Below are 27,844 nucleotides of genomic sequence, written 5' to 3' on the forward strand. Positions count from 1 at the left end.
AAGCTGATATTAGTATTTTCATTTAAATAAATAGTAAATTGTTTAAGATCATACAGAAAGTTTGTGGCAGAAGAATGACTTAAATTCAGATAAGAGAAGTATTCATGGGTGGCTGAAGGAACCATTTTTTTCTAAGTATTGCCTCAATTAAAGTAATTGTTTTAATTTCAAACCTTCTCAGAAAGCTGACTAGATATAGTTCGATATGAAACTTTCACAGCTTTCATTTATTACAAAGAACTATCTAGTACATAGCAACACTGTGACAGATACTAGCTTGTGGTCTATTTCTAATATGTGAGCCATTACTATATTTCTCTGTTCTATGACATAATCCCTGGTCATAGCATTCATCAGTCTGACCTCAAATTTAAATTAGAGAAAAACCACAAAACTCTTTCCAAGGGACATTATGTTCCAAATGAAATGACTCCCAGTCTGATTTACTAACACTGAATGCTTTGGAAACTGAAATGATTCAAAATAAAATATTTTGTTAAAGCAATTTGGTCAATTTACCCTCCAGAGGAAGTCATGCTTTAAAATCCCAAGTGGCTAGTAAGAAACTCATGGTCGAACATTAGCCAGAATTTCTAGGATTTTGTGACTTTTGGCTTGGCATTGTGACATCTTTTTTGCCAGTGTGGGCAATCTCCTAATTCCTAATTCTTGTGAAAAGAACATTTTAAATGTGCATGAAAGTAGTTATTCACTGGGAATTCATAATCAGACTTAATGAAAATTTGATGGGAAAATATCAACTGTAAGACATGTTCTATTCTCAGTTTTTTTAAATCTTTGTTTTGTTGATGTGGTGATGGGGCTTGTGGTGGTGGTGGTGTGCCTGTGTGTTTGTCCTTTAAGTTCACGAATATTGTTTTGCATACTTACCAAATGTTAGGTCTTTGCTAGTTTTTCTTTCTTTTTTTCTTTTCTTTTCTTTTTTTTTTTGCTTATGAATCCAGGTTTATTCATGTGACAGGTGGTAAGATGATGCCATACTTAACTTTGACTTCACATTCCTGTTGATCAAAGCCTCTCACATCCTTTTTAAACAAAGCTGGCAGTAAAATACAACATATTGCTTAACTAAACAACGTTACATATTGCTCAGAAAACTCTACACTCCCAACAGGAAATTCCAGGAATGAAAGGATTTCTGTTTCATTATCAAAAAGGTGCCTTGTTCTAGTAACCACAATAGGTAGGGTAAATTAAAAGATTTGTTCCTGGATTGTTCATTTCTCTGAAAGTGACTTAAGAACAAACTTAAAACTTTTGAGGTAGGTCTGACATAACGAATTATCTTTCATCTGAGATAATACTTTTAAATGTGCATCAGAAACTCTTTAAAAGTATTTCAAGCAGCAACAAGGAAGGAAAACAGATGGTTTTGACTGTCTAGGAAGTACATAAATCACACATATACAAATACATCATTTGTTATTTGTGTTTGAATTATTACTATTCAAACAGCAATGATGAGGTTCTACTATATAGTAAATAAGAACTGAATATATTGTGAAGTTATGCAAAAGATAATATTCTGCTAAAACAAATACAAGTTGTGAAGGTAATAGTGATCAGAAATAATATTTCAAACGAGCATTATTAAGCACAGTATTAGAAATCCAGTTTACATAAAGGACTTTTGTAGTATCATAGAAATGCCTTCTCCAAGTTATTTAAAATATCTGACATTAAAAAGTGTTTTGCTCACTTAGCCCAGAACAAATTTCTGAAGAAAGCAACAAAGACTTCCTGTTTCTGAGACGCTCAAGGCTTTCAGAAATATTTAAAAGGTACCTTTTGATCTTTTTTTCCCCGTGTATCAACTCTTTCTGTCAACAAAAACTTTTCTGAGGTTTGAACAGTCGTACAATAGATAACTAGTTGCCCCATCCACACGGAAGGTGGGAAAGAAAAGCCCAGCTATGATTATTTGGAGTTTAGCTCGGTATAGACCCAATCAGGGCTCACTGATTTGCTCCTCCAACATATATTACCTGAAACGGGCAGCAAGGAAAATTAGATAACTGGCCAAAGGAAAGAAAATATTCCTGACATTTTATAGAAAAAGTGAAGTGTCTTTGAAGCAAAGTTATTCCCTGGATGATGCGGCTTCTTCATTGGACTGTCAGCCCAATTTAGAAGGAGACAGACAAACTGCATTTACATTGCAACATAAACCCAAGAGTTACTACCTTTTTTCTTTTCTTTTGCATACAAGTAACTCTATCCTCCACTTAAACTCTTATTGCCTTCCTTATACTGATGCCCTCGATATGCTTAACCTGATAACAATGTGCTCACATCCTTAGTTAATGAAATTGTATAGCATTTCTTAAAGGTAATATAAAGAATAGCTGATATTAAAAAAATAGAACCTTAGAAAAACATTTGAGAAGGCCTGTGCCAAATACTAAATCACATAATTAAAGGCTTCTCTGGTTTGTTGGAAAAGATCAATTTAGAATGACATACCCACACTGTTAACATTCAACACAGTATAACATCATCAGAATTTCCCCTTGTCATTTACATCCTACAATCTCAATGTCACAGAAACTATGTTATTTGGTCAATACTTTAGTTGTATAATTTTATTTCATTTAATATAAAATGTCTTTCTGCGTTCTGAACATTCTTATGAACAGTTTGGATTCCAAAGAATGAAAATATTAATATCATTCTAACTTTCTCTAAGAATAACCAAGAAATAATTTCCCACATAGGAGGCAGCCAATTCAAAATTGTAAAGTTTAGAAAAATAGAGGAGTTAATAACAGTAAACAGCCCCATCCTTTTCTCTTTAACATCTACTTGTAAGGTAAACAACACTGTAAACTTAAAAAAAAAAAGATATTATCATTATTCATCAGCAAGTATTCACAGACTTGCTGCTACATTAAGAAATTATGGGAGGTTATGTGAGAAATGCAGGACATCATTACTGAGTTTAAGGAGTTTACAGTTGACTTGAGGAAGACAAAGGCAAAATTAAGGAATAATTAAACTCTGCCTCATGAGGTAGTTATTACAAGTATACTAGATGTTCAAAGAGCAAAGGTGGAAAGAATACCCTACAAATGACTTTGTCAGAATGAGCCTTTTCAAAGAAGAAAGGACTTTGAATCTATCTGGAAGAAAGCGAGGAATTTAGAAAGCAGAGGAAGATGTGTGGTATTATTTCTGAGGGCTCTGTTCTGTTCCATTGGTCTATATCTCTGTTTTGGTATCAGTACCATGCTGTTTTGGTTACTGTAGCCTTCTAGTATAGTTTGAAGTCAGGTAGCATGATGCCTCCAGCTTTGGTCTTTTGGCTTAGAATTGACTTGGCAATGTAGGCTCTTTTCTGGTTCCATATGAACTTTAAAGTAGTTTTTTTCCAATTCTGTGAAGAAAGTCATTGGTAGCTTGATGATGATGGCATTGAATCTATAAATTACCTTGGGCAGTATGGCTGTTTTCACGATATTGATTCTTCCTATCCATGAGCATGGAATGTTCTTCCATTTGTTTGTGTCCTTTTTATTTTGTTGAGCACTGATTTGTGGTTCTCCTTGAAGAGGTCCTTCACATCCCTTGTTAGTTGGATTCCTTGGTATTTTATTCTCTTTGAAGCAATTGTGAATGGGAGTTCATTCATGATTTGGCTCTCTGTTTGTCTTTCAGAAATTATACCACACATCTACAACTATCTGATCTTTGACAAACCTGACAAAAACAAGAAATGGGGAAAGGATTCCCTATTTAACAAATGGTGCTGGGAAAACTGGCTAGCCATATGTAGAAAGCTGAAACTGGATCCCTTCCTTACACCTTATACAAAAATTAATTCAAGATGGATTAAAGACTTAAATGTTAGACCTAAAACCATAAAAACCCTAGAAGAAAACCTAGGGCAATACCATTCAGGACATAGGCATGGGCAAGGACTTCATGTCTAAAACACCAAAAGCAATGGCAACAAAAGCCAAAATTGACAAATGGGATCTAATTAAACTAAATAGCTTCTGCACAGCAAAATAAACTACCGTCAGAGTGAACAGGCAACCTACAGAATGGGAGAAAATTTTTGCAATCTACTCATCTGACAAAGTGGGCAAAGGGTATGAACAGACACTTCTCAAAAGAAGACATTTATGCAGCCAAAAGACAGATAAAAAAATGCTCATCATCACTGGCCATCAGAGAAATGCAAATCACAACCACAATAAGATATCATCTCACACCAGATAGAATAGCAATCATTAAAAAGTCAGGAAACAACAGGTGCTGGAGAGGATGTGGAGAAATAGGAACACTTTTACACTGTTGGTGGGACTGTAAACTAGTTCAACCATTGTGGAAGACAATGTGGCGATTCCTCAGGGTTCTAGAACTAGAAATACCATTTGACCCAGCCATCCCATTACTGGGTATATACCCAAAAGAATATAAATCATGCTGCTATAAAGACACATGCACACGTATGTTTATTGTGGCACTACTCACAATAGCAAAGACTTGGAACCCACCCAAATGTCCAACAATGATAGACTGGATTAAGAAAATGTGGCACATATACACCATGGAATACTATGCAGCCATAAAAAGGACGAGTTCATGTCCTTTGTAGGGACATGGACGAAGCTGGAAACCATCATTCTCAGCAAACTATTGCAAGGACAAAAAACCAAACACTGCATGTTCTCACTCATAGGTGGGAATTGAACAATGAGAACAGTTGGACACAGGAAGGGGAACATCACACTCTGGGGCCTGTTGTGGGGTGGGGGAAGGGTGGAAGGATAGCATTAGGAGATATACCTAACGTAAATGACGAGTTAATGTGTGCAGCACACCAACATGGCACATTTATATATATGTAACAAACCTGCATGTTGTGCACATGTACCCTAGAACTCAAAGTATAATAAAAAAATTTAATAAATAAATAAATAAATTAAATAAAATAAAAAATAAATAGAAAGCAGAGGACGGTTTCAGGTGGAATATCTTGGAAGCCTCTAGGACCCTCGATATTACTGCAATCTCAAAGACAGGAGTGGAAGGATTGAGGATATCAATAGCTTAAAATGTGGTTGTCAGGGAACATAGTAAAGTGGTTAGCCAGATTGTGGAGAGCCGCTGGGGGTGTTTGCCAGCAATTGTGAGGAAAGTGGTTTGTAATCTGGAAACCATTAAAAATTACTGGGGCAGATTCTCTGGTGCTTGACTGCCAGTGCTTGATTTTCTACTACTTAACTCATGCTCTACTTACTTTGCCTAGCTGCAAAATGGGGGAGAAAATTTCTCTTATCTAAGAATTAATGTGAGGCTCAAGCAATAATGAACATGAAAGTGTTTTGGAAGGCAAAAATCATTTATACTGTATTAGTTTATGTTACATTATACTGTGGTATAATGACTAAAATAAGATTGCTTTAGACAGACAGTTAAGCCTTCAGGCTATCAGGATGCTGATACCATTGGATGAATTGTTCTACTTTAGTTGCGAACAAAAATAACAGAGTTTTTCTCTACTACCTGGATACAGTGCAGGTAAGACAAATGGCTTTTGTTTAAAGAAGCATCTACTGTTAAAGTGCTGTGTCTTCAGTGGTTCTTGGTGCTGTCATACTCAACCTCAGAGGACTTTTGGACCATCCACATTTGTAGAAAGCCAACATCCAAGATGCCTGTATAGGAACCAGACATGGGCAGTGGGCCAGGGTGATTTCCATGGGAAGCCAGTTTAAGTGACATATTGCTTCCTGATTAGGTTGGGCAACCCAACAGCCCACTTCTAGTGGGGACTTTCTATCACTTGCTTGTCAGCTAAAGAAGTATTTTTTTTCTTCTTGCGTTCCATAAACAAGCTACAGTGAATTGATTCAGAGTACAAACCAGGTGAGATTTATACATTTATAAGACCGTCAGGAGGAACTGGCAATCTTATGTCATGATCCATCTCAGATTTCACCATTTGGTGCCAAAAACAAATTCATGTGTTCACTTATGTTTAAGATAGCTTATTTAGAACTAAACACACACACACACACACACACACACACACACACACACACACACACACACACACACACACACACACACACACACACACACACACACACACACACAGAGTTTAAAAGTCAGTAACCTATGTAATTAAACTTTTTTTTAAAAAACAAAGTCTTATACTATGGTTTATTCCCTGTGGTTAAGTTGAATTTAATTGCCCAAGATTTTTTGAAGTCTTATCACTTCACCAAGGCTTAACTTTTGTCTTTAGATACAGTCTAATCTCTAAAATGTCAACATACTAAATCTGCAGGCTGTTTTCTACAGATTACCACTCCCCAGAAAGATGAAGAATTACATTTTCTGAGTCAGGTATGATGCTGGTGATGTCAGGAAGCTGTGAAGACTTCTCATTTAGTTTCTCACAGAGTAAGGCCCATACCACCCAACCTTACTCGGCCAGTGAATTTCTGAAGTTTCCTTCCAGAATAAAAGTTGTAAAGGTCTATAACACTTCTTTCTTGCTCACCAATGGAGGTGATGGATGGGGGAGTTAATAAAATTCCCGGTATCATAGGAGACAAGGAAAAGAGTTGTGTTTCATGACTGGTTTCTCATTGCCATCATGTTTACTGATTACCTTTGCTAGTCTGCCGTGAGGGCAAGGGTCTTCAGAACCAGCCAGAAGAGGATCTAATTAGATTTCCGTGAAAGAAAGCCTATGTGTCATTCCAATACAATAACCCATTCCTGCCATGGAGCAAGACAGTGGAAAACACTTAAACCTTCAGTGCTTTAACTCCTCCACAGATAACAGAAGGAGAGAGGGACAGGAAGCTGGAAACTACTTCACCCTTCAATTTCAGGCGGCAGTGCAGGGCTCACTGGGGACTAGAGTAGGCCTGTGGAAACAGTGTTGGTCACCAGTAATCATGAAACTTGATGGTTCCAGAAGTCTGTGGGGAGCATTCCTCCCTCCATGAAGTTGTTAGAGGGAAAACAGACTGGGTGCTGTTGTGCTGCCAAATTGATACAAACCCCTATAAGAAGCTTTCACATAAGCCCTTCAAACTCATCAGCCTCCCACAGCATCTCCAAATGGTGTCAAATACACGCCTGGGGTGGGTCCAGAGCTGGGGCAGGCCTGGGATCCCTGGCAAGCTTTAGCCTGTGCTCACCATACTACACCTCACCCCCAAGAAGACCAAAACCTCTTCCAATTCAATAGCATAGCAACTGCCAATAGCAAGGTATCTTCCATGGCAATTTGCTGGGTGATTTTGGAAGATTTTTGTTTAACTACCTGGACACACATATACTTGCTATACTACAAGTACAGAATTCTCAGTCCACTTACTGAGAATTCTGTAGGGGAGTTAACAAAATTCAGTGGTCCTTTCAGGCCACTGACTTCAAGTCGCAAGAGACAAGGGTCTCTTGTTATCATGTTATCTTGGCTTCCAAAGCTGGCTGAAGTCCAGAGAATCATAAAGTCATTCAAGACACCTAGAATGACCTGCCTGCAAGGAAGACAGGAAGGACTTTCAGTTTATAGCAATTCAAACATGAGTAACATTTCCTGATTAATAGTAATAATAATTAGAAAGGATTGACTTTCAGAAATTTTTCTCAAATCAAGGCTCCTGCTACTTTGGTTCCACTTTTTCTCTCTAGAAGGAGAGGAGGAGCATCCCCCAGAGGGCTGCGTGCCTCAGAAAAGCCGGCATCCCTAGCCCGCTCAGGCCCAGGGCATGAGGCCCTGCTGAATCCTGCTGAATCGCTACTCCCTTCTAGCCAGAGCCACAGCTCCCTCCACCGCGGAGCAGGGCTACAACGTCCCTCTTGGTAGAGGTGCAGACAGCTCCTCCTGGCCACCCTCCCCACCAGTTCCCACTGTCTGGCCCCCCTCCCGCAGCCTCTTCTTTCCACACTGCCCCATGAGTTCAGGGAATTTCCCCAGCATCCCAAAGCTTGAGTTTCCTGTCAGTGGGGAGAGATGAGTGTAGATAAAAGGAGTGCAGAAGGCACGAGGAAGCCACAGTGCTCCGGATCCTCCAATCTCTGCTCCTCCAATCCCCGCTCCTCCACCCGGTTCAGGAACCCGCGACCACTCGCAGCGCTCTCTTGACCGCTATGAGCCTCCTGTCCAGCCGCGCGGCCCGTGTCCCCGGTCCTTCGAGCTCCTTGTGCGCGCTGTTGGTGCTGCTGCTGCTGGTGACGCCGCCAGGGCCCATCGCCAGCGGTGAGAGCGCATGGCACGCGGGACGCACTCGCACTCGGGCACAGCGGTGCATCCCAGCCTCTGCGGGGTCGCTGCGTTCCAGGGAACTCTCCCAGCAACCTGTCCTATAAAGGGTGTCTCTCTTTCTTCCCCAGCTGGTCCTGTCCCTGCTGTGTTGAGAGAGCTGCGTTGCGTTTGTTTACAGACCACGCAGGGAATTCACCCCAAAATGATCAGTAATCTGCAGGTGTTCGCCATAGGCCCGCAGTGCTCCAAGGTGGAAGTGGTGTAAGTTCTGTGCTGCCGTGTCCACTGTGACCTTGGCAAGAGGGAAGTCTCGCAGCCTAGGTCTTCAATCTTGGTATCTCATGAGTGTATCTTCTTTTTCTTTCCTTCAGAGCCTCCCTGAAGAACGGGAAGGAAATTTGTCTTGATCCAGAAGCCCCGTTTCTAAAGAAAGTCATCCAGAAAATTTTGGACGGGTACTTGTCACTTTGATCTTTGTGGTTTTTAAATCTCATCTAGGGAGACCACAGACTTCACAAGGTCTTTATTCTCTGTACGATTTAAGTGACACTTTTCATGTTTAGAATTAAAAGGTTGTTAAATTGAGAAAGTTTTTCTGGATTGTCCTGGGAAAATCTTTATACCAATCAATTACTCGAGCAATTACACACAGCTTGTCACTAAGTTATGTTTTTTGTTTACCCATTGCTGTTACTGATTTTTGTATCCTGCATTTTTACCAAACATTATAAACGCTGAGTTTTGACAACAAGGTGGAGTAGAAAGGAGTGTGAAAAATGGTTAAACTAATATAATATTTTTCTCAACAGTGGAAACAAGGAAAACTGATTAAGAGAAATGAGCACGCATGGAAAAGTTTCCCAGTCTTCAGCAGAAAAGTTTTCTGGAGGTCTTTGAACCCAGGGAAGACAAGAAGGAAAGATTTTGTTGTTGTTTGTTTATTTGTTTTTCCAGTAGTTAGCTTTCTTCCTGGATTCCTCACTTTGAAGAGTGTGAGGAAAACCTATGTTTGCGTCTTGAGCTTTCAGCTCAGCTCATGAAGGGTTTGGCATAGTAACTCTGCTATTTGCTGTTATTTTATCTGCTATGCTATTGAAGTTTTGGCAATTGACTATAGTGTGAGCCAAGAATCACTGGTTGTTAATCTTTCAAAGTGTCTTGAATTGAAGGTGACTATTATATTTCCAAGAAATATTCCTTAAGGTATTAACTGAGAAGGCTGTGGATTTAATATGGAAATGATGTTTCATAAGAATTCTGTTGATGGAGATACACTGTTATCTTCACTTTTTTAAGAAATAGGAAATATTTTAATGTTTCTTGGGGAATATGTTAGAGAATTTCCTTACTCTTGATAGTGGGATACTATTTAATTATTTCGCTTTAGAAAGCTGAGTGTTTCACACCTTATCTATGTAGAATATATTTCCTTATTCAGAATTTCTAAAAGTTTAAGTTCTATGGGGCTAATATCTTATCTTCCTATAATTTTAGACATTCTTTATCTTTTTAGTATGGCAAACTGCCATCATTTACTTTTAAACTTTGATTTTATATGCTATTAACTATTTTATTAGGAGTACCATAATTCTGGTAACTAAATATATATTTTAGGTAGATGAAGAAGCTAGAAAACAGGAAAATTCCTGACTGCTAGTTTATATAGCAATGTATTCTTTTAGTTTTTAAACTAAAGGCAAACTTAACAATGACTTGTACTCTGAAAGTTTTGGAAATGTATTCAAACAATTTGAACATAAATTTATCATTTAGTTATAAAAATATATAGCGACATCCTCGAGGCCCTAGCATTTCTCCTTGGATAGGGGACCAGAGAGGGCTTGGAATGTTGAAAAAAAAAAAAAAAAACAAGGAGAAGTCGTCCAAGGGATGTCAATTTTTTTATCCCTCTGTATGGGTTAGATTTTCCAAAATCATAATTTGCAGAAGGCCAGCATTTATGGTAGAATATATAATTATATATAAGGTGGCCACGCTGAGGCAAGGTCCCTCCCCACTCACAGCTTTGGCCCCTTTCACAGAGCAGAACCTGGGTTAGAGGATTGCAGAAGAAGAGCGGGGAGGGCAGGGAAGATGCCTGTCGGGTTTTTAGCACAGTTCATTTCACTGGGATTTTGAAGCATTTCTGTCTGAATGTAAAGCCTGTTCTAGTCCTGGTGGGACACACTGGGGGTGGGGGTGGGGGAAGATGCGGTAATGAAACCGGTTAGTCAGTGTTGTCTTAATATCCTTGATAATGCTGTGAAGTTTATTTTCATAAATATTTCTGTTTAAGCTGTTTCACCTTTGTTTGGAAATCCTTCCCTTTTAAAGAGAAATGTGACACTTGTGAAAAGGCTTGTAGGAAAGCTCCTCCCTTTTTTTCTTTAAACCTTTAAATGACAAACCTAGGTAATTAATGGTTGTGAATTTCTGTTTTTGCTTTGTTTTTAATGAACATTTGTCTTTCAGAATAGGATTGTGTGATAATATTTAAATGGCAAAAACAAAACACAATTTTGTGCAATTAACAAAGCTACTGCAAGAAAAACAAAACATTTCTTGGTAAAAACATACGTATTTATATATTATATATTTATATATAATATATATTTATTATCTATTTAGCATTGCTAAGCTTTTTAGATGCCTATTGTGTATCTTTTAAAGGTTTTGACCATTTTGTTATGAGTAATTACATATGTATTACATTCACTATATTAAAATTGTACTTTTTTACTATGTGTCTCATTGGTTCATAGTCTTTATTTTGTCCTTTGAATAAACATTAAAAGATTTCTAAACTTCACTCATATTGTTTCTCCTTCCTATACTGTTACAATACGTTTTACTTATCTTTAATTCTATGTAATTTAAAACACTAACTCTGCTCCTCTCTGAATGGCAGAGAAGGCCCTCATTCCCCAATACCATTGCCTTGGCTCAACTTTTCTCCAAGTTCATTTCCCTTCTAGTTATTCCTTCACAGCACCAATGTCTTCTGGGGTCTTTAGAAAACACAAAGATTTCCCTATCTAAATTCTTCCCTATCTAAATTGTTTCCTAAACATAAAATAAAGGTTTCTAAGCATGACAGATGACGTTCTTTCTCTCTCATCCCACTCCTTATCAGCAATTTAACTTCCCTTGTCCCTCAAATTCACTATAGTCAGGTGTTCAGTTCCCTAACTGGGCATGTTCTTTCCTAGGCCCATGACTTTGCATTTGCTAGGGCCACTACCTGCATATAAGAGGAGGCTTATTCACCCTTAAGAACTCAGCTCAAGTAATACCAGCTCCTTGGCAGAGCTCATGGCTTCCGATTTGATGTTCCCATGACATCTCATTATCTGAATTACAACAAAAATACTGCATTGCTCTTATTTGTTTATAGGTTTCTTCATCCACTCTAGCTCTCCCAGAGCATTAACCATATTACATCTACCTCTGCATCCCCAATGTGGCATTAATGCATGAGTTAATGAATTAACAAGTTATCCGGATCTTCAGGCTGTCAGTTACTGTTCTAAATTCAATAACCTGGCTCATGGTAGATGTCTTTTTTTTTTTTTTTTTTTTTGAGACTGAGTCTTGCTCTGTTGCCCAGGCTGGACTCTAATGGCATGACCTCGGCTCACTGCAACCTCTGCCTCCCAGGTTCAAGTGACTCTCCCGCCTCAGCCTCCCGAGTACCTGGGAGTACAGGCACCTACCAGCATGCCCAGCTAGTTTTTGTATTTTTGTAGAGATGAGATTTCACCATGTTGGCCAGGATGTTCTTGAAATCCAGACCTCAGGTCATCGGCCTGCCTCAGCCTCCAAAGTGCTGGGATTACAGGCATGAGCCACCGTGCTCGGTTTTAATTAAATTATAACTTGTTTACCCTCTTTTCTCCTTGTCTAGCAGTAGTCCAACAAGGAGTCTGGCATGCACAATCCTCTCAATCTATAATACCTCCCCTCACTTTTACCAGGGTAACTACCATCCTTCCTTCTGGAATAGCTTGCCTTTTACTTTCTTGAGGAAACCTCTCCAACCCTTACTCCTACCTTTGAGGAAGACCATTTTATACCCTCTCATAGCACTCTGTACTTTTCCTTCATAAAGTTTTCTCACCGAAGTTACTGTAGGGTTTATTGAGCCTATGTGTTTATTGTCATCGGTTTAAGGTCTCTGCTCTAGCTTCATGTAAGCCTCATGAGAGCAGGGGCAATGCTTATCAACTTCATCTCAGTTCCTAGGACAGTGCCTAGCACATACTAGGTATTCAAAAAGCAAGTGATTTCGGCTAAACAAGTCCCCTTGTCACTCCAAAATTAAAAGAGCAATTTCATTTAAATACATATTCTTAGGTTATACTTAACATTTCCCTATCTAAATGACAAATGAGGTTCTGTCTCATCCCAATCTTGATCAATACTTCAACTTCCCTTGTCCCTCAAATTTACTATATAAATACCTAAGAATAGGTATTTATATGAAATTGCTCTTTTATGAAACACAAGAAAAGGAAATAAAGAAGATTAATCATATTAGTATGTATGTACATACATTCACACTCCAGTTGGATTATATTATACATGTTTATATTAGCATGTACTTGTATAAATTAGAATATGTTATGAGTCTTTTTTTTTTTTTTTTGAGACCAAGTCTCACTGTTGTCCAGGCTAGAGTGCAGTGTCATGATCTAGGCTCACTGCAACCTCCGCCTCCCAGGTTCAAGCGATTCTCCTGCCACAGCCTCCAGAGTAGCAGGGACTACAGGCGCGTGCCACTACACCCAGCTAATTTTTTTGTAGTTTTAGCAGAAACGGGGTTTCACCATGTTGGCCAGAATGGTCTTGATCTCTTGACCTCATGATCCACCCACTTCATCCTCCCAAAGTGCTGGGATTACAGGCATAAGCCACCGGAGTCTTTTAAAGAAGCTCTGGAAATGATATACTCTCTGTATATTTTCCGTCAATTACATAATACCTATCAGAATATATGATGTATTTTCCTTTGTATAAGTATTCATCAATCAAATATTAATTTATTGATATTAATTGATAATCCTGTTACATGCCTATTATCTTTGCAGGATCCTTATGATCTGGAAATTATAAAGATGAGGAACTTTCAGTCTAAGTTAAGATTTTCTGCTGCAAATATACTCAGTTTTCCCACAGAACAAAGATTTTCCAGTAAGAAGAGTGGAAGAAAGGGGAGAAGAGGTGAGGGGAACAACTAGAAAAGAGAAGACTAGAGGAGACAAGGATGAGAGGAGGAGGGTGTTGGAAGGGACTATGACTTGCCTGTTTTTTCCTTTCTATTTTCTTCCTTCTCTCCTTTTCCTTCTTCTTCTCTCCCCTCCCCTTCCCTTACCTATTCTCCTTCTCTCCCACCATTCCTCATTTCTGCTCATTAGTGAGAAGTTATATAATTATATTTAAAAGAGTAGGAGAAGAACCCAGGTGTCCCAGTAGAAATCACAGCCAGCAGCCAACACCAACCACTCTCATGTGAATTAAGCCATTAAAATTTTGTTTTAAATTATTTTATTATTTTTCTTATTTCTTAAAAAAATGTTGTGGGTACATAGAAGCTGTATATACGTATGGGGTACATGAGCTGTTTTGATACAGGCATGCAATGTAAAATAAGCACATTGAGAATTAGGTATGCATCCCCTCAAGCATTTATCCTTTGAGTTACGAACAATCCAATTACATTCTTTATGAGTTATTTTAAAATGTACAATTAAGTTATTATTGACCATTGTCACCCTATTGTCCCACTCTTTATTTTCAGCCATTTCAGCTGCTCCTGACCGCACTCAAGTGAGCTTAGCAGAAGAAACTCACGCTAACATACAGAATTATCAAACAATAAATTAATATTTTAAGCCACTAACAATGAGGTCGGCTTATTACACAACAAAAGAGGATTAATGGTACTTGTTAACAATTTAATATGTTTGCAGGCTCTAGAAAATTATGTTAGAATTTCCTCAATGAATGGGCATGTAAGGAAACTAGGTAACTTTCATACATTTGAGATTTAACAAATGATATTAATCAACATAATTTAAAACACAAATTCTAAGTCCGGCAAAACTTTGAAGTATTGTATATAATAGTGCCCAGAAAGATATTTCCCCCTCAACTCCTTCACCCTCCCCACTCTTCTCCCATTTTCACCCCATGCTTCGCCTCTGGGCAGTAGACAGTAAAACCTCAATTAACATCTGAACAATTCTTGTCAACTCACAGTTATACAGTAAGCACATTGGGTTTCAGCACTTACAGAAAAACTTTTGATGGCTAGTCTTTTAAATTTATTGATTAAGATACTTTAATGAACAGACTCAACATTATACTATCCTTAGCATTTTTGGTACTAATTGCTTTTATGATTGATTTGCTTGTGGTAGTCTATTTCCTTCATACTTGAAAGAAGGATTTGGGAAATGTGCATTAAAAATGTTCTGTGTGAGGCAGAGAAGAAGTAATCTATGCCTTAATTTTATAGATAGTGGTCCTCCAACGTCTCTAGATATTGTTTTTTAAAATAGCTAACATAAAATGTGCTTTGAGTCTTGGATAATTTGCTTGCTTCCTTCATGACTCTGCTATTTATAAGATGACTTAAAGAAAAAAGAGCAAAAATAACTTAGCACCCCCAGCACACACATACACAAACCCACAATGACAATGCAAGATTAATAAAAAGGCTGTCAAGTTATTTTAAAAACAAGTAACAAAATAACTCTTTTCTAATTCTAGCATTTATTTCAACAATAATTTCGTGTAACAGTATGCTTTTAACTGAATAAGTTATTTGAAAACATCTTTTAACCAGTTTTGTACACTCAGTTTATCATCATCTGTACTGTGTTTCTCAACGTGGAAATGGAAGGGAATGATGCAAATGACAGTAACAGCAATTAACAGCAGCAGTTGTCATCATAGCAGCAAGAGTAGAGTATTTTTCATATCCCATTGCTTTACACAAATATTTTAGGCCTGACTTTTAAAAAATAAATAATTAAATGACCAAGTCACGCAAAGAGAACTTTGTAAAACCTGTTAGGAAGTTCAGGCTTAATCAACCAATGCTTAATCAATATTTTTTGAGTTAATAAAAACTAGCAAAATATTGTTTTATATCAAATGCTGACTGATATCCTTAAGAAATTTTGATGACTCAAGAAATCTGTTACTACTTCCTCACGAATTTTGCGGAGGAAAGAAATCTGGATAGTGTTAAGTAGGGGGAAAAAAAGGTGTCCAGTGAAGCCAATAAACATTCTCAGCAATGTATTTTGGGGTTGAACAGAAAACGAAATATACTATGAATAGTGTTAAAAAAAAAAAAAACCTTTATATCTTGCTCTGGAAATGGCTTTGATCTTATGCTTGAATGAAAATGTACATGACTTGCGAATTCACAATATCTCAATCTCAATAATGACGAAAAGCTATAAAGTCACCCCATAGGAGGAAAGAGAAGTCTGCTCCCCTCATTTTGTGTCCTGCTGAGCTTATCTCTGCTATTAACTCCACATCTCAACTCTCAGAAGACCCCGAACTCTCAGCTTACACCCTTCCTTTAAGCTTGCTTAAGACTAGAAATTTCTGTGTTGAGACAGGGAGAAAAATCATTTCAATTAAATATGCTCTACTGCTAAACTCTAATTTAAAGAAAACAATAAATAGGGTAGAGAAAAATAAGAAATACATTCATCAACTGAAACTAAGGCTAGTGAGGCAGAAATAATTTTATACATGTTTATTGAAAGCCAAATGGGAAGACAGACCTGGGAAGACACATCCACAAAGTTGGGGGTGTTCTAGAGTCTTTCACAAGTTACAAGGGCTTTGTATAATAGAAAAGCTTAAAATAAGGCAGAAAAAACTCCTCATACCAGAGTTGTCTTCTTTTTCATTGGAAGGTACAATATTACAGCATACAGCTAAATGTCTACATACGAAACAATCAATAAAACTTTTTGTTTCAGCTAAACTTAGAAATAAATCATTGTCCTATTTAGTGTCAGTAGGTTCTACATTAATTAGTACATCAATCATTTGAGGAACTCATAATAAAATACTTTACTCAGAAATAGAAGGTCACCATCAAGTCACGAAACCTTTCCAGGGTGTGTTAATTTGGAAGTCTGCTTACTTCTAAAGTAAACTGTCAAACGTGGTCTGTAGGTTATCGCATTTAAAAACAGGACCTAAGAACTTGAGTAGACATAGTAGATAACATTAAACAATAGGGAAAATTGGCTTGAAAACAAAAACATGATTAAAAAATTACTATATTCATCCTTTTGATAGAGAGTAATTTTGAACATTTAGTATTTTAAGCATGTCTTCTAAAATTTAAAGATATGAAAAGTAAGAAAAGAATATGGAAAATTTAAATAATATTCTGTGAGACTTATACATAGTTGTAAAAGGGAGAAAACTTGTTGCCAGTGCCACTTACATCTGTCTCTTCTTTATTGACAATCTTCCAAATCAATTTAAAAAGTATAGTTCCTTTGGGTCCTGTCGAGTTTGGCCTGGAATTGTAGGTGATTAGAAAGGATAGGGAAACTTTCATGTGATACGTATTAATTGATTTATTAATTATTTAAGACCTACTTTATATTGAAGTATTCTACATGTTATAGGATACATGAGACATTCAGACAAACACAGGACATACCACTCCCTACAAAAGTGCATGGTTCAGTTGAATAAGGAAGTCTTACACATGGGACAGAGAACCAGAAAATAACATAAAGCCAACATGTAATGTGTAGGTCCATCTCTCTATTGTTGTAGGGATATAGCATTTCAGACCAAAACCTTTAATTTGGGTCTGAGAATTCAGGAAGAAATATTTTCCTTGGTAAGGACATTTCTTGCACAATTTCTAATAGTGCAAAATTGGAAACACCCTGAAGGGCACCAACAAGGCAAGGTTGAGTAACTATTGTTCTTACCATAGGACGTCACGTGGTCATTAAGAAGCATGGGGGAAAACTACATTAAGATGACCTGAAAAGATAAGGAACACATATTTTTTGAAGGATAAAAGTCAGCTGTGCCGTGATCCATATACAATACTTCTATGTATATGTGTACCTCTATGTCTTAAACGTGTCTCACTTTATACATATACATGTGTGCATATAAATGCAGACAGAATTGAAAACCAATGCAAAATTGTTACCAGTGTTTACCACTGAAGAGTAGGAATGTGGAGAAATGATGAAGAGAAATTTGTGTTTTATTTCAAATACATCTGCAGCGTATGAATCTTTTGCAATAAACTATGTAATTTTTCTGTTAAATTCAAAATAAAAAGAAAAATAAATACGCTGGGTCCTACTTTTTAGGTATTCTTAGGTGGTAGAAACAAGTAGCTTCTTTTGTAATACAAAGGAGGATGAGTTTCATTTGTAGTTTCTAGATGAAATTACAAAATATAATATAGATTGACGGCAGAAAGAATCCAATAAGCTAAAATCCAAAGACAACTTTTGATGGTAATTGGCTCTTATTTTACTTACATGCTCCAAACCAATCGCAATATTTATCAACATCCATGAAAAGAACATTTGCTTTCTTTGGCACTAACAAGGAAAGATAACTTTCTCTTTCAAGGGCCACATGTTTGTGCCTTCAGGTGCTCCTAAAGTTTCTATGAAGCCTAAAAACTGCATTATAGAAAAGGCAGGGCATATTGTTACAAATCATACAAAGAAAATGCATGTAGTATTCCAGTCTAGCTCTTACCTTCCTGAACGGAGTTCTTACACATGTGTAAGGAAGATAAGTATTGAGAAAGGGAGAGTGGGAATGTGAAGTGATGCATATTAAGCAACTTAGTAGGAATTTGACCTGTCTAGTCTTTCTCTGGGTTGTGCATAGCTTCAAATACTTTTGTGTGTATCACCACATACTCTCACTTCCTCCTTCGCTACCTCTTCCTTCTTACTGGCTTTGAGAGAGAGCATATAAATGACATCTTCAGGGCACGAGAAGCCACTTATCTGCAGACTTGTAGGCAGCAACTCACCCTCACTCAGAGGTCTTCTGGCTCTGGAAACAACTCTAGCTCAGCCTTCTCCACCATGAGCCTCAGACTTGATATCACACCTTCCTGTAACAGTGCGAGACCACTTCTTGCCCTGCAGGTGCTGCTGCTTCTGTCGCTGCTGCTGACTGCTCTGGCTTCCTCTACCAAAGGACAAACTAAGAGAAACTTGGCGAAAGGCAAAGGTAGAGGCCCTGCTTCCCTGCACCTGTTGCTGCTTCTGCTACACCTGTGTCTGGGGTAAAGACTAGCTTGGTGCCTCTGGGGCTGGAGAGTGCCATTATACCAACAATTCCAATTGGAGGAGGCACACGGGGGGTCACTTCTCACTTCTTGTGTGCTGGGCAATCTGCTGGGCACTTCACTAAAGCGTTACAGATCATATTCACAATGGCTTTATGAGAGAGGTACAATTACCCTCAATCTGCAAATAAGAGACCTGAGGAAAATATTCATGACCACCAATAGGTCACATTTTCTATCCTAGAGGAAAGTCTAGACAGTGACTTGTACTCTGAACTGCGCTGCATGTGTCTGAAGAAAACCTCTGGAATTCATCCCAAAAACATCCAAAGTTTGGAAGTGATCGGGAAAGGAACCCATTGCAACCAAGTCGAAGTGATGTAAGTTGCTGTTTCTGTGCTATTGCCTTATCAGAGAAACTCTCTACCATCTGCATATGCACTCGTTTCCTCCAGTCTCATGGATTAGTTCTGATATTCAGGTCAGGACACCCACAGATAACCCTGTTCTCTCTTGCAGAGCCACACTGAAGGATGGGAGGAAAATCTGCCTGGACCCAGATGCTCCCAGAATCAAGAAAATTGTACAGAAAAAATTGGCAGGTGATGAATCCACTGATTAATTTGTTCTGTTTCTGCCAAACTTCTTTAACTCCCAGGAAGGGTAGAATTTTGAAGGCTTAATTTTCTAGAGTTCTCATTTATTCAGGATACCTATTCCTATTGTATTAAAATTTGGATATGTGTTTCATTCTGTCTCAAAAATCACATTTTATTCTGAGAAGACTGGTTAAAAGATGGCAGAAAGAAGATGAAAATAAATAAGCCTGGTTTCAACTCTCTAACTCTTGGCTAAACATTGGATTGTTTGCATTTTCGTTCTTTAAAAATTTCTATTCAAACACAACTTGGTTGATTTTTCCTGGTCTACTTTATGGTTAGTAGACACACTCATGGGTATTATTAGATTTCATAATGGTCAGTGATAATAGGAATCATATGGAGCCCAACAGAGAATATTTGCTCAATACATTTTTGTTAATATATTTAGGAACTTAATAGAGTCTCTCAGTGTCTTAGTCCTAGGATGTCTTATTTAAAATACTCCCTGAAAGTTTATTCTGATGTTTATTTTAGCCATCAAACACTAAAATAATAAATTGGTGAATATGAATCTTATAAACTGTGGTTAGCTAGTTTAAAGTGAATATATTTGCCACTAGTAGAACAAAAATAGATGATGAAAATGAATTAACATATCTACATAGTTACAATTCTAGCATTCGAATAAGCCTTATAAATAAGTACAATATAGGACTTCAACCTTACTAGACTCCTAATTCTAAATTCTACTTTTTTCATCAACAGAACTTTCATTCATTTTTTAAACCCTAAAATTTATACCCACACTATTCTTACAAAAATATTCACATGAAATAAAAATTTGCTGTTGATTTGTTGTCATCTATTATTAATTTTAACAGGATTGTTGGGGAAAAAAAGCTTTAATTTTCCTCTCTTTTTTGTATACTTGGTATTTCACAGTATGGCCAACAAAAGTTACTAAAGTGATGATTGTTGTCATTCTTAATGTAGTATGATAATAGTTCCAATTTATTAATCATTTTAATATGCTAGGAATACTAAGTGTTTTGCATGCATGAACTAAGCAATTTTTTAAAAGATAGATATGATCTGGTTAAAAGCACATCCTCTGGAGTTTGAATAATGAGGTAATCTGGCTCTGCCACTCGTTAGCTGTGTATATCAGGTCATGTTGCTTAATTTCTCTGTACCTTAGTTTCTTCATCCCTAAAATGGGGATAATATTGCCTCCCTCATAGTTTATGGAAGGATTAAAAGAGTTAATAAATTTAAGGTATTTAAAATAATATGTGTCACAAATGAGCCATATATAAATGTTAGTAATTATTTCTTATGATTATATTATCCTCCCTAGTGTTACAGAAGAGAAAAATCGAGTTTATAGAGTTTAAAACACTTGCCCACTTTCAGATAACTAAGTAGGTAACAGAGTGGGAATTTCAAATTGTGCTCTTAACCGCCACACCACAGTGCTTTCCTCAACTCTTCTTTCTCTAATGAAGAGATTACATTACATATAACATAGTACTATTCACACACATAATACAACTTGATACATAAATAGCATATTGTATATACTATAATAATTATAGGATATCAGGCATCTCACTCATTATGTCTAGTGGTTTCCCACTGAAACTTGACAAGACCAGCTCCTGAGACATGGCACAGTGTTGACACCACGCTTATACCTCGTGAGATGCAGATGTCTTCTGTTTTTGAGTGCATGTATTGAGTTATTCTGTTTACATGCAGAGAAAGAGTAATTTAGTTGCCACTCAGTGCCACCTGGATTCTTTTACACTGCAAACATTAAAATCTGGTTGTAAGATTGTACAAACCCAGCGTGTTGCCCATCCATATGCAAAATCATCCCTCCCCTTCATTCTCTCTGCTGTTAACTCAGAAGGGGCTTCAAGTTTCAGGTTCATAAACATGTATGAATTACAAAATGTTCTGCAACAGCCCTTATGTTGGATACAGGATGTTCAAAAATACAGTCATGTTTTGCTTGACAATTGGGATATATTCTGAGAAATGCATCATTAGGTGATTTTGTCATTGTGTGAACATCACAGGGTGTGCTTACACAAACCTAAATGGTATAGCCTACTACAAACCTAGGCTATATAGTACAGCCTATTGCTCCTAGGCTATAAACCTGTACAGCATGTTACTGTGCCAAATACCATCGGAAGTTGTAACACAATGATAAGTATTTGAGTATCTAAACATATGTAAATGTAGAAAGATATAGTAAAAATATGGTATAAAAGAGTAAAATGGTACACCTATATAGAGCAGTTACCACAAATGGAGCTTGTAGGACTGGAAGTTGCTCTGGATGAGTCGGAGTGTGAGTGGTGAGTGAATGTGAGTGCCTAGGACATGACTGTACACTTCTTTAGGCTTTGTAAACACTGTACACTTAGGCTACACTAAATTTATAAAAAATATTTTTTCTTCAACAATAAATCAACCTTAGTTATTGTAATTTTTTAATTTATAAACCTTAATTTTTAAACTTTTTGACTTTTGCAATAACACCTTAAATGCACTGTACAACTGTACAAAAATGTTTTTTCTTTATATAATAATTCTGTAAACTTGTTTTCTTTTTATCTAGTTATTAATTTAATTAATTAATTTATTTATTTATTTATTTTAGAGATGAGGTCTTTCTCTGTCACCCACACTGTAGTGCAGTGACATGATCATAGCTCTCTGCAGCCTCAAACTCTTGGGCTCAAGTGATCTTCCTTGATCTTCACTACAGATGTGCACCATCATGCCCAGCTAATTTTTAAAAATTGTTATTGAGAAGGGGACTCATTTGGTACCCAGGATGCTCTCGAACCCCTGGTCTCAAGTGATCCTCCTGCCCCAGCCTCTCAGGCTGGGATTACACCCATGAGCCATAGAGCCTGGCTAACTGTTTTTTGTTTTGTTTTGTATTTTTTATTTTTCACACTTTTCTGTTAAAAATTAAGATGCAAACACACATATCAGCCTAGGCCTACATGGAGTCAGGCTCATCAGTATCACTATCTTCCAACTCCTTGTTTTGTCCCACTAGAAGCTCTTCATGGGCCATAATACGCATGGAGCTGCCATCTCCTATGATTAAAGACAGATGATAACAACTCATACTTCCTGAAGGATCTGTCTGAGACTGTTTCACAGTTAATGTTTTTTCTATAACTAGTAGAAGGAGTATATTCTAAAATAATAATAAAAAGTATAGTATAGTAAATACATAAACCAGTAACATAGTTGTTTGTTATTCTTATCAAGTATTGTGTACTATACATAATTTTATGTGCTATACTTTTATAGAACTGGCAGTGAAGTAGGTTTGTTTACACTAGCATCCCCACAAACATGTCAGTAATACACTGCTTCCTATGACTTTACAACCATGAGGCAATGGGAATCACATCACTAGGCAACAGGAATTTATCAGCTCCATTATAATCTTATGGGACCATTGTCATATATGCAGTCCATTGCTGACCTAATTGTTGTTATGTGCTGCACTACTGTATGTAAGTCACAGAGAATTGCACTTGAAAAGATCACTATGTGGTGGGAGAGGCAGATAAGCAGGCAAATAATTGCAGCTATATATTACACATGTTAATATAGAGGTATGCTTCAATTGCTTGAAGGAGCAGATACGTGAACATGTTAAAACTTCATCATCATCATTTTCAACACATCATCTTCGCTAATGTGGCACTTTGAATTGAGTCTCTACCAGTACACTGAAACAGTGATAAATGTTATAATCTCTGATTTCATAGTGTTTTCCAGTTTAGGAAACAAAACCATTTTTAACACTATGAAATACACACCTACACACACACACACACACACATACATATCTCTGTGTAATATATATATGTGTGTGTGTGTGTGTGTGTGTGTTACCTGTGAGAAATAGGAAAAACAGAGTTCTGCAAGATAGAAAGGCAAGAGAACCCAATTACGTATAGTTGTCAGGGAAGGGCCCTCTGAGGAACTGATACTTAAGCCGACTCCAGAAGTATAAAAAGTCTTAGTCAGGTGAAAAGGCAGGTAGTGGGAGAGTAGGAGGAAGAAATTACTCAGCTTAACAATTAAATTGCACATTTCTATAGAAGTCCAGTCCTACCACGTATTAGAATATCAGCTTTTCCATGCAGTGGGCTCCTGATGCCCTTCACCACTGTTAATAAGTATGACAGAGAACCTCTGGCTTTGGATTGAGGGTGTACCTTGCCCTAACCAAGAGCCAAAGTCATTCTTTTTCAGAGAAGGGAAGATAGTCCATATGGATCTCTTCACCTTTCCTGTGTGGGATTCTATTGCATCCCCTCCCCTGTCACCTCCCATCATTCTCACATTCAACTCCCAGATGCCCTGAATCCTCCCGCAGGGAGCATCACTGCTCCCCACCAACAGTGCAGCCCATCCCACCCTGTCACTGGCACTGGCTGAAGACACAGCAGGCACTGGGAGACATGGCCTGGCAAACTCTTCTTGTCATCTCTTCTGGACTGTTATTCAGGATGGAAACAATGAAGAAACAGCCAGGCACTAAGCTTTTACAAGAAGAATGCATTCAAATATTACTTCTGCAGTTTTTCCAAGAGTACGAGTAATGGGAAAATAGACCTTGCGGCCTACAGCATACTGGGTGATTGTTGGTGGAGCCCGGTAAATACTATCCAGAGACTAGGGAAGTTTTCCACATTCAGGTGAAATTCAAAAGAGTCATCGCCTAGAGACCAAATTAAACTTATTAATAGCAGAAAATAATTGCAAATAACACACTCTTTGCACACAAAACCACCAAACTCAGTAGTAATCATTGGTAGTTGCAGCTGGGAGGTTGGAAAGGAAACAGAACTGTCAGGGTCCTGAAGGCACCTACTGTGTAAGTTGCATGATGACAACAGAGAACTCTACTGTTAATACAACACAAAAAACATTCCTCTTCTGACTCAAGTTCTGTTTCTAACTCTACAAACGTGCTTGTATGTAAGTTGAGGTTGGAGGTCCCAGCCAAGGCAGCTGCCCAGAGCCTTTTTTTTTTTTTTTTTTTTTTTTTTAAGTAATCTTGGCTGGCCAGAGCCCAAGTCTTCCCAGCAGTATCTTAGTTTCCACACTGCAGTTCCTTGCTGTCCACTTCAGGCTTCCGGACTGGAAGGACAGCCAGGAATAAAACGCGCCGGTGAGGCTCAGGAGTCACTGGCCACAGACCCAGCCCGACTTTCCCATCCCACTGAGATCCTGCTGGAAGCTCTACGGCAGCATGAGCTCTGCAGCCGGGTTCTGCGCCTCACGCCCAGGGCTGCTGTTTCTGGGGTTGCTGCTCCTGCCAGCTGTGGTCGCCTTCGCCAGCGGTGAGAGCAGAAGTCAGGCTGGGAGGGCCAGCAGCGGCGAGGGGGAGTCCGGGAAGCCCTGGGGCTGGGGAGGAATCCTCTAGGATCATTATCGCAGCTACACTTAACGGAGCGCCTGCTGAGTGTCCCGGCACAGTGCCAGGCGCTGCACCTGCACCTCCCATCTAGTCGGCACGACTTCTGTCTGAGAGAGGTATGACTTATAGTTAAGGAAAAGAAGGCTGAAGGTAGCGGGAAAAGTCCCTAAAGTACCTCTGGCTGCTCATGGAGTCACCACTCCCTCCGCTCCTCCTCTCTTACCCCCTCCCTTTCCCCGTCAGCTGAAGCTGGAGAAGATGGGGACCTGCAGTGCCTGTGTGTGAAAACCACCTCCCAGGTCCGTCCCAGGCACATCACCAGCCTGGAGGTGATCAAGGCCGGACCCCACTGCCCCACTGCCCAACTGATGTGAGTCCTCGCACTGCATCAGTCAGTGCCGCCGCTCCGTGCCTCCTCTGCCCATCCCTCCCCCTTCTAATGCCATTTGCAAACCCAAGGACTGAAAGTCACATCTCTTCTCTTTTCCCTGCCAGAGCCACGCTGAAGAATGGGAGGAAAATTTGCTTGGACCTGCAAGTCCAGCTGTACAAGAAAATAATTAAGAAACTTTTGGAGAGTAAGCTACTAGCTGACTAACTGTGTGCATTTGCTATATAGCATACTTTTTTTTCCAGTTTCAATCTAACTGTGAAAGAACTTCTGATATTTGTGTTATCATTATGATTTTAAATAAACAAAATAAATCAAGTTGTAGTATAGTCAAAATACTTCTTAATAATAGTGCAAAAATTGTGTTGACACATAACAATTTCATGGAAGAAAAAATTCTGGTATTTTAAGCAAAAAGTATTTTGAAGGAAGGTTTGAATACTGGTTTTGCTTGGTGTTACATGTTGGCTGATACATATTCATGCATTTACATGATTGCAGTACTTTATAGCTACATATTTACCTTGACCATTATTATTACTTTTGCCAATAAATATTAGTAGCACTTATGCATTACTAGGTGGCTTTTTAAAAAATTAAGTAAATAAATAAGACTGTTTTTATGCCCATAAATTCTGGAAACGAGGAGAGGTACTAGATGATGATGTTTTTATTCATCCCTCAGAAAGGCGCTGCTCTACTCTGGGGAGAAAGGAAGTTGTTGCAGTGTTGATATATTAGTTATCTACGGCTTCTGTAACAAATTAACACAAACTCAGTGGCTTAAACCATACAAATTTATTATCTTGCAATTTGGAGGGTCACAAGTCCCAAGTGGGTTGAACATACTAAACTCAAAGTATGATCGTAGCTGTGTTTCTTCTGAAGGCTCTAAAAGAGAATCTATTTCCTTTCCTTTCTCAGCTTATAGAGGCATCTACATTCTCTGGCTTATGGACCCTCCATTGATTTTCAAACTGCATCACTCCAACCTCTGCTTCCATTGTCACATCTCCCCTCTCTCTTCTGACCTTTCTGCCTCTAACTCTACCTACCTCTCATAAGGAGCCTGTGAATACGTTGGACCTGCTTGGATAATCCAGAAACCATTTCCATCTCTAGACATTAAAACATCTGTGGAGACTTTTTGCCATACTAAATGACATATTCGTAGGTTCCAGAGAGTAGGGCATGGGGATCTCAAGGGTGGGGGGCATTATTCACCTTACCACAATGGGTCAGAAGGCAGAATCTAGCTGAGGAATGAGAAAGCTGCAGCCATTGCTCGTGAGCTAATGTAATTTTTACCCAAGGTGACAATATTTGTGTAGACATAGGATAAAAATCCTAAGAGAAAATAGAACACGGTGCCATTCAATCTCTTTGCTGGTGGTGGAAAGGGTGGGTTTTTAGGATGACAAACTAATTAAGAAAAACATAATTTATAGATGCTTAGGAAATGCCAGAATATCATCTAAAATTCCCACACCCACATTGCAAGTTAGAGAGTATTATTCCCAATATAGAGATGAGCTGACAGTCTTGGGGAGGACACAGCTTGCGAGAGGCTGAGCAGATAAGTCTGACTCTCAACTCTCTCCTCTTGCTTTCACATTGTGCTGCCTTTCACACAGGCAAGTGGCATGTTAGCTGATTCTGCAGGCAGGAACTGTTCCATGAACTAGCTCTTGAAGGGGGAGTAGGAATTTGCCAGGGGGACAAAGGGAAGACCGGAACCGTCGCCAGAAGAATGATATGTAAAAAGACACTAGATAATTCAGTCATTTGCATATTTGGACAATAGTTCATAGCTCTGCAGGGCTGGAATATCTATGGAGAGAGAGAGTGAAGCATGGTCTCTCAACTAGTTTTCACCCACTTGGTGTTTTTCACCTATAATACAACTTATGCACTGCTACCCATATTATTTTTCCAAAACATGGATAGAAATATTTCACTCCCCTGCATAAATCATTCAAGATCCAAAGTCCTTAGCATGGCACTCTACACTGTGTCACACTCACTTTCCCTCTGTGCCTTAGTTTCCTCATCTGTGAAGCAGGGATATTATGAGTGGCTACTTCATAGATGATCATGAGGACCAAAGTCAATCAATGCTGGAATGCTGGTGCCTCATAAATTACTGCTTAAGAATTACCTTGATCTAACTATACTGAGAACACTTTCAAGTTGCCACCTTTATCAGCAAGGGCATGGGAAGAAGGCTTTCCTTCTGGGAAAAGCTCAAGTCACACAGCAACTCCCTGTTGTTGTTTCAATAGTCATGGAGTGATAAAGTTTAAATTTACTTAAACTCCCTGTGAGTTGTAAGCAGTCATCAGAAAATGTCCACAAACTACATACTTACTGCTTAGTCATGGGCTCTATGAATAAAACCAAACCACCGAAGGATATTTTGTTCTTGGAAGCTGTTCTGCATTTTTGTAATTTTTCATTTTTTTCTTCTAAGGACTGTGGTAAAAATAGCTTCTTCTGTAATGTATAAAACATTGAAGGTTTAGTTGGTTTTAAATATGTATCCCTATTTTAATCTTTATAAAAGACAATTCTTATTTATTACAAAGAGCAGAAAATATAGATGAAATAAAAATATTTTTCATAACCTATAATTTCACCACTCAATGTTTTTATTTTTGAAAATATTAGTCATTTGATATCCTTACAAGTTGAACTGCTAACTTTTAATAAAGTATTTATTTGTACACACCATAAAGAAAACACTTAGTAATTTACTTAATTATATTGCTATTAATTTGGGAGCATTCCTGTCCAAATTTTCAGAGAT

At 38.1% G+C, this 27,844-nt stretch overlaps 3 protein-coding genes across 3 annotated transcripts; all 3 read left to right on the plus strand.

The window, feature by feature from the left end:
* Nucleotides 1-8,043: 8,043 nt before the first annotated feature.
* CXCL5 (C-X-C motif chemokine ligand 5) lies at nucleotides 8,044-11,063 on the plus strand. The gene is made up of 4 exons (XM_032150253.2): nucleotides 8,044-8,248; nucleotides 8,383-8,515; nucleotides 8,626-8,709; nucleotides 9,064-11,063. The coding sequence occupies exons 1-4, from the start codon at nucleotides 8,140-8,142 to the stop codon at nucleotides 9,080-9,082; spliced, it is 345 nt and encodes a 114-aa protein (XP_032006144.1). The 5' UTR covers nucleotides 8,044-8,139; the 3' UTR covers nucleotides 9,083-11,063.
* Nucleotides 11,064-18,285: 7,222 nt separating this feature from the next.
* PPBP (pro-platelet basic protein) lies at nucleotides 18,286-20,031 on the plus strand. Its single transcript, XM_032150266.2, has 3 exons — nucleotides 18,286-18,520; nucleotides 18,823-18,958; nucleotides 19,098-20,031. The coding sequence occupies exons 1-3, from the start codon at nucleotides 18,373-18,375 to the stop codon at nucleotides 19,198-19,200; spliced, it is 387 nt and encodes a 128-aa protein (XP_032006157.1). The 5' UTR covers nucleotides 18,286-18,372; the 3' UTR covers nucleotides 19,201-20,031.
* Nucleotides 20,032-24,416: 4,385 nt separating this feature from the next.
* On the plus strand, nucleotides 24,417-25,604 carry PF4 (platelet factor 4). Its single transcript, XM_032150281.2, has 3 exons — nucleotides 24,417-24,570; nucleotides 24,891-25,017; nucleotides 25,143-25,604. The coding sequence occupies exons 1-3, from the start codon at nucleotides 24,480-24,482 to the stop codon at nucleotides 25,243-25,245; spliced, it is 321 nt and encodes a 106-aa protein (XP_032006172.1). The 5' UTR covers nucleotides 24,417-24,479; the 3' UTR covers nucleotides 25,246-25,604.
* The last annotated feature ends 2,240 nt before the right edge of the window (nucleotides 25,605-27,844 follow it).

Source organism: Hylobates moloch, unplaced genomic scaffold (assembly GCF_009828535.3).
Source record: "Hylobates moloch isolate HMO894 unplaced genomic scaffold, HMol_V3 SCAFFOLD_2, whole genome shotgun sequence".
NCBI lineage: Eukaryota > Metazoa > Chordata > Mammalia > Primates > Hylobatidae > Hylobates > Hylobates moloch.